Source organism: Penaeus chinensis, chromosome 21, assembly GCF_019202785.1.
Source record: "Penaeus chinensis breed Huanghai No. 1 chromosome 21, ASM1920278v2, whole genome shotgun sequence".
Taxonomy (NCBI): domain Eukaryota; kingdom Metazoa; phylum Arthropoda; class Malacostraca; order Decapoda; family Penaeidae; genus Penaeus; species Penaeus chinensis.
This window is the reverse complement of record NC_061839.1, coordinates 7,228,372-7,235,871: the sequence shown is the minus strand read 5'-3', so window position 1 is coordinate 7,235,871 and position 7,500 is coordinate 7,228,372. Positions and strand designations below refer to the sequence as shown.

The 7,500-nt window shown below is 30.4% G+C and overlaps 1 protein-coding gene across 3 annotated transcripts in view; it reads left to right on the top strand.

Moving 5' to 3' along the window:
* Positions 1-7,500, top strand: part of LOC125036750 (insulin gene enhancer protein ISL-1-like) — a 49,388-nt gene that overhangs the window by 752 nt on the left and 41,136 nt on the right. For 2 of the 3 annotated variants that reach the window (XM_047629607.1, XM_047629606.1), the window contains exon 2: positions 4,278-4,328. The exons of the other annotated variant lie outside the window; for it this stretch is intronic. In XM_047629607.1, the coding sequence (XP_047485563.1) occupies positions 4,278-4,328 (51 nt within the window). The remainder of the gene's footprint in view (positions 1-4,277; positions 4,329-7,500) is intronic. 3 annotated transcript variants of the gene reach the window in all.

Here is a 7,500-nt window from a genome sequence, read left to right as displayed (position 1 = left end):
ATGATCTTACCTGCACAGACCTTCCCATGCCATGTCGCTTGGTGCATGATAAATGTGAAATTGTGATAGTGATGACAGGACAGGCTGACCGTTAACATTTTGGGTATACAGTATACCCAACGTAAACCGCCTTATCTCGCCAATCAATATTAGGGTAGACAGTACGCCCAGTAAATAAATGCTGCGGTTAGAAGTATTTTGTGATGGTAAAATAAAACTCAGTGTATAGTAGCCATTGTAAATACTGAATACTTTTAAAGGTAGACCAGAGATGCCGTATATTAGGGTATCGCATTTGTACGAAGCTACAGGTAGAAAGGACTTGTGAAATCCTTACTTGCCCATTCAAAGATAAGGGTTGGAATTCTATTAGTGTCAGCCAGTGTAGATTTTCATAAGGGGGAAATATATTCAGACCCTAAATGTGATGCTACGACTGTAAACATAATCAGAGGGAGGCCCATAGGAGACTTTAATAATGGTTGGATATCACATTAACATAGTGATTGAAGAATGTCGCTGTAGTTGCGGTATAGATGTTGATACTAAACCTCGGTGTATACTTAAATGGAAGTGCATGTATACAACAATAATGGTAGTAGTTTGATATATTAAGGATTCGTTTTATATGGTAACCGAGAGGTCTGCGATTACTCTTATTATGATTATTACTTATAACTGCATTTTGTTCTAATTACTATTACTATTGATTACTTATTGTTATTATATCTTTCTTATTATTATTATTATTATTACTAATATCATTATCATTATCGTTATCATATCATCATCGTAGTTATTTGATTACTTCTGGTACTTGACTGTTATTATTTATACACTTCTTATAAATTGTAGCAATACTAATAGAATTATAATCATAATCATTATTTTTAATATCATTAATGCTCTTATTTCAGTCAGTTTTATTCTCATTATTATTATTATTGCGATATTATTATTTTATCTGTATTAGTATTATTATCAGTTCTGTTCTTGTTCTTTTCATTGTTGCTGTTATTATCATTGTTAATGTTATCATCGTAATAATAAAATATATTATTATCATTATTATTGTTATCATTATTATCATCCCCATCATTATCATTATTATCAGTATTATTATTATTGTTATTATTATTATTATTATTATTATTATTATTATTGTTCTTATTATTATCATTATTGTTGGTATTATCGTCATTGTTATCATCATTATCATCATCGTCATCATAATCATCATCAATATCATCATCATCATCATCATCATCATCATCATCATCATCATCATCATCATCATCATCATCATCATCATCATCACTATCATTATTATTATCATTATTATTATTATCATCATTATCACTATTATTATTATTATTATTATTATTTTTATTATTGTTTTTGTCGTTGATGAAACTAATGATAATGATAATGTTAATAAGGATGATAACGATGATAATAATGTTAATTATAATGTAAAGATATAATAGTAATAATGGTCATAGTAATAGTATCGATAATAATGATAATAATAGTCATACTAATAGTAATGATAATAATAATGATAATGAACTAATAGACAATGATAATGATAATGATAATAGTGATTATGATCATGAAAATGATAAATAACAGTAATGATTATGACAGTTATTATTGGTGTTCTTATTATTATGATTATTATTTTATTATCATTATTATTGTTATTATTATTGTTATTTACTATCTTTGTCGTTTTTACCATTCTTCTTCTTATTATCATTGTCATTATTATTATAATTATTAATATTATAGTTATTGTTATTATTATTATTATTATTGTTGTTGTTATTATTATCATTATTGTTATCATTATTATTATTATTATTGTTATTAATTGCTATTATCAGAATTATCACTATTTGTATCGTTATCATTATTATTATTGTTCTTGTTACTGTTATTAATGTTAATATTACTCTTAATATCACTGTTATTGTTATTACTATCATTATCATTATTATGATTATTTTATAGTAATCATAGTAATAATGATGTTGATAATAATGATAAGGATAATGATAATAATGAGAATAATAATAATAATAATATTAATAATAATTATGGAAATTGTGATACTACTACTACTAATAACAATGAAAGCTATAATGATAATGATGATAATGATAATAATAATAATGATAACAATAATAATAATAATAATAGTTTGAATATTAGTATTACTGATAATAATTTATTATTATTATCATCATCATCTCCATCTTCATCATCATTACTATCATTTTAGCAATTATTATTTATTATCCCAGTTTATTATTGCTAATTATTATTATTGATTATCATTATGAATATATCCAGAACTTGGACAATAAATCCTGAATAGATAAAATATATAGAGTATGATTAGCACATTTAAATAGCAAGATGCATGAGATTTAAGAAAACAGTGTATGATATAACTAAATTCAAATTCAAGACATTAACAAGGGTAATGTTCAAAGGCCCAGATAGAGCTTGTATATTTTTGTTGATGGCATTATTTATTACCAACAATATTAATACTACTAATTATGTTATTTTTTTTATTTTTGCATTGTCGTATTCTTGAATAGTGAATATTATATCCTAGATGATGATATTAGGAGCAACAAAATCTGGAATTATTCTATAGAAATAGCTTTTAGGGAATTTAGTTAGTAGAATTCCGGTTATAACTAGAATTACTGAACAAAATGCAATTAATATAATCAAGGAAAGGGAGAAAAAAAATAAAAAAAACATAACGTATCTTTTATCTGTTATTGATTAAAAAATGGGCAGTGATTTTTAAAAATGTCGCAATAGATAGAGGAAATTACAATATATAATGAATGACATTTATGAATATAGCAGTAATGATGACAAATATAATTACTGAGACATTGTTATATTTTGAAAGTGGTCATGATTATTTTAATGATGTTAAGTTATTATAGGTGAATATAAGTTTAATAATGTTAATGATTACGTTTTTTGCAGGGTAATTTTGATCTTAAAAATGTATTAATAATGCCTCATCAGGGAATATCGGTAGCTGCTACCAATTATATAACTATTGATTTTCCTAATGATAAAATTTATTTATGAATGATTATAATGTTAAGGTGATAATATATATAATCTTTTGAATTCAAGATATTTATTGAGTCATAGAAATATCAATGAAGTACTTAAGTTTGCATTCTATTGCTGATGGAAATTATATGGATGATGCAAGTCGCATTTAAATGTATGGTAATAAAAGCAAATGAAAATGATAATTACAAAACGATAATAAGTAACAATGAAAACAACGACAGAGATAAAGATGACTTTCAAATTTCTTATCGTCTGACTGGAAATGCCATCAAAATCAGTCGGTTTACCAGCACATTCCCGTTCTCAAAAAAAGTGATTCAAAAATGTATGATGATCAGATATTGTTCACTCCATGTAATACAAGTCAGTTAGTATGAAGAACTTGAAGTGCATATTAAGAGCGTCTCCTTCTTGTTTCTGCTTTTTCTTCTCTTCTCTCCGTTTCATCCATCTTCCCCTTCTTCCTCCAGTCCTCGCCTGTCTTAACTGCACGGCATCAGATAAGAAACTTTGAAGTTCTCACTGAGATATATAAACATAGGAGCTTTACTCTGTATATAAAATAATGGTGATATGTAATCTATAATTTAAACGTTATTAATTCATACATTCATACATACAACATCCATCCGTCCATATATATATGTATATGTATATATATGTAAATATATGTGTATATATATAGATATGTATCTTTGTCTCTCTACCTATCTACCTATTGATATATATCTATCTATATATAAACACAATTACGCACGTTGGTGATTATATATATGTATAAATATACATATATATATGTATATATATATTGTGTGTGTGTGCATATATATGTACACACACACACACACACACACACACACACACACACACACACACACACACACACACACACACACACACACACATATATACATATACATTATATATATATATATATATATATGAGACACATATGACGGTTATGATATATATATATATATATATATATATATATATATAAACACACACACACACGCATATATACACACATACACCCATACACATATATACATATAAGCATATACATATACATGCATGTAGTGTTTAAATGGCAAGAGAGATGTCTTGTTATGGCGCAGCTTCGTAGTAGAACTAATAGTGTTTTTGTTATCGGTCGGCCACAGATCATGTTCTGGCCGGTGAGCGGGAACTTGAAAAGATACAGATGGAAGACAGTAAGTTCTGCATTCATCATCATAGACAGTTCTTTGCATGCAGTCATAATGTAGGTTTTTTCTTTAGTATTTGGATTTTGCTGTGGTGAGGGATGGTGTGGCTGTGTTTGTCTGTCGGTGTAGATGTTATGTAAGGGAAGACACATACGCAAACATATATATATATACATATATATATATATATATATATATATATATATACGCATATATATGCACACACACATACGTATATATATGAATATATATAGACATATATATATATATATATATATATATGTATATACATATACACATATATACGCATATATATGCACACACATATACATATATATGTGTCTGTATTAATATACATATATATATATATATTTATATTTATATATACATATACATTTTCATATACATACATACATATATACATATGTATGTATATATATATACACAATCATATCCGCTCTCCACGTGTTATGTATATATATGTACATATATATATATATATTTGTGTGTGTGCGTGTGTGAGTGTGCGTTTGTGTATGAATATATATGTGTATATATATGTATATATATGTATATATACATGTATATATTAATACACGCATATATATACATATATATGTGTGTGTGTGCATATATGTATGTATGTACACATACACACATAAATATATGCAGACATATACATATATACATATATATACATATATATACATATATATACATATATATATACATATATATATATATATATATATATATATATATTATATATATATATAAGCGTGCGTGTATATCTACTTAATATTTCTATATGTATTATGTATTGATGTCCTTCGAGCGTATCTGTTGCTCCGTCCGTCCGCTCGCCTCCGTTTCCGCCGAAATCTCCCCGATCGGAGGAGCGCCTTCAGCCGGAACGCCATGAGCAGCGCCGGCGATGGCCGAGGGAGGAGCGCCGCCGGCAGATCCGTCTGGCTGAGCGCACATAACGAAAAACGGAAAGACAAATTTCGCTGTAGAGGAAGACTTTATTTCTGTCTAAGGGTCGGCGGTTCGTTAGGTTTGTTTTCGTTATCGTAGATTTTATCTGTCTTTCGGTTCGTTTCTGTAAATATCTGATAGTGAGTTGGAGAAGTATGATTGGTCAGGGCGTTTTGCTCGCTTTTTATAGGCAGTTTGCGGTCTCTGAGACGGAATCAAAAATTAAGGAAAACTACACATACACACACACACGCACACACACATATATATATGTATATAAATATATATATATATATATATATATATATATATATATACACACACACATATATATGTAGACACACACACACACACACACGCATATGTATGCATACACAGTAATATATATATATATATATATATATATATATATATATTTATATATGTGTGTGTGTGTGTGCGTGTGTATGTGTGTGTGCGTGTGTGCGTGTGCGTGTGTGTGTATTATTTATATGTATATGTATACTTATACATATAAACACAAATACATGTATATAATTGTGCGTGCGTGTGCATATAATTATGTATATAAACACGCACAGGTAGGTTTTTGCACACGCTTACGACACGCAGATCTAAAACAAAACAAAAGGGAAACAATACAAATCAATGTCCAGGAAACCGAAGTCAGCCCAAAGAAAGGATACGCAAAGAGTGCGTAATCGCTATCATGCGGAGACAAAGGGCGTCCGCAACGCGATGGCGGGCCGAGAGGGAGAGAGGGAGAGAGAGAGAGAGAGCGAGAGAGAGAGAGAGAGAGAGAGAGAGAGAGAGAGAGAGAGAGAGAGAGAGAGAGAGAGAGAGAGAGAGAGAGAGAGAGAGAGAGAGAGAGATGAATGTAGCGCAATTTGATAGAGAAATGTCCCTGTGTGTCTCGTTAGTTTAAGTTCTCTCAGGGGAAAGGAAGAAGAGTTTCGTCTTAAGTTTGTTCTTTGCAGCAGAAAGGGGGGAGTATGTGTGTGTTGTGTGTGTGTCTGTTTCGTATATGATTATATGTTTGTCGTAGGCTGGTTTGCCGGTGGTCGTTATATGGAGGATCGATGTTGTAGATAATATTTCTTTTCTCTTTCGTACTTTGTTAAGATTGAGGCCGTATAGAGGAACATGGAAAGTTATGGAAATCCTATCTGTATGTGGTACTTGTTTGTTGATTGCATGGTTTCTTGTTTTCCTGATAAAGTTATTTTTATTATGATAAGTAGAAGTAATTTTAGTAGTAGCGCTAGCTGGATTTATAGTAGCAGTAGTAGCATAGTGATACCAGTACTTGCATTTGGGTTAGTAAAAACACAAATATTATCTATTGTGTTCACTGTATACCAACTACCATTGTTACAAGATGTTTAAATAATGGCAACAATAAGCAAATGGTATCAACAATAATAATAGCAGCAGCGCCGACATTTAGGTATCAATGACTGGTACAATATGTTTCTTAACCTCTCCCTCGATCCGAGGCGGCGATCTTCACGGTTTTAGCGACGAGGGACCTCAACACTACCCAGTGCGACAGTAAGCAAATCCGTAGTGCCCAGGAAGACAGTACTCAGTACTACAGTTCTACAGACCACTTTGCACAGTCCGGCAGTACTCGCTAATACAGCGCGTATTATCACAGTACTCAGTAGGACAATACCAAGTGCTACTATATCGAATGTGACAATGCCAGTACTCGCGGCCTCATTATCATTATTTTCTCAGTATCGAAATGTTATAATTGTAAATCCCCTGACGCCAGAAAACTCAGGACTACACTTCTGAGAACGAAATAGCCATCCTCACAATACTCGCTATCTCGCCTTACAATGCTAGAAGCACAATATTCATCACAACAGCGTTTATCGTCACATCTAAGTACTACAGCATTTACTGGAAAATCCCCCAATTCCTTTAATGTAAAAGTATTATTTCGAACGAGGAAAAACTTGGAAAAACAGAAGGATAGCGGCGAGAGTATGGTTTGATCTTAAAATACAAGAACACCCACAGCAAATGTTATTTATTTCTACTGATGTTAGTAAAAATAGGGTTTGGACGTTGCGTTGACGGTTGAGAGAAAAATGCTTGATTACTTGTATGTACATCAAGAAAATAAAGATGGCTTGTAAAAATGACGGGGTACGGATAAGGATAGTGAACAATGACGAGGAAACAAATGCTG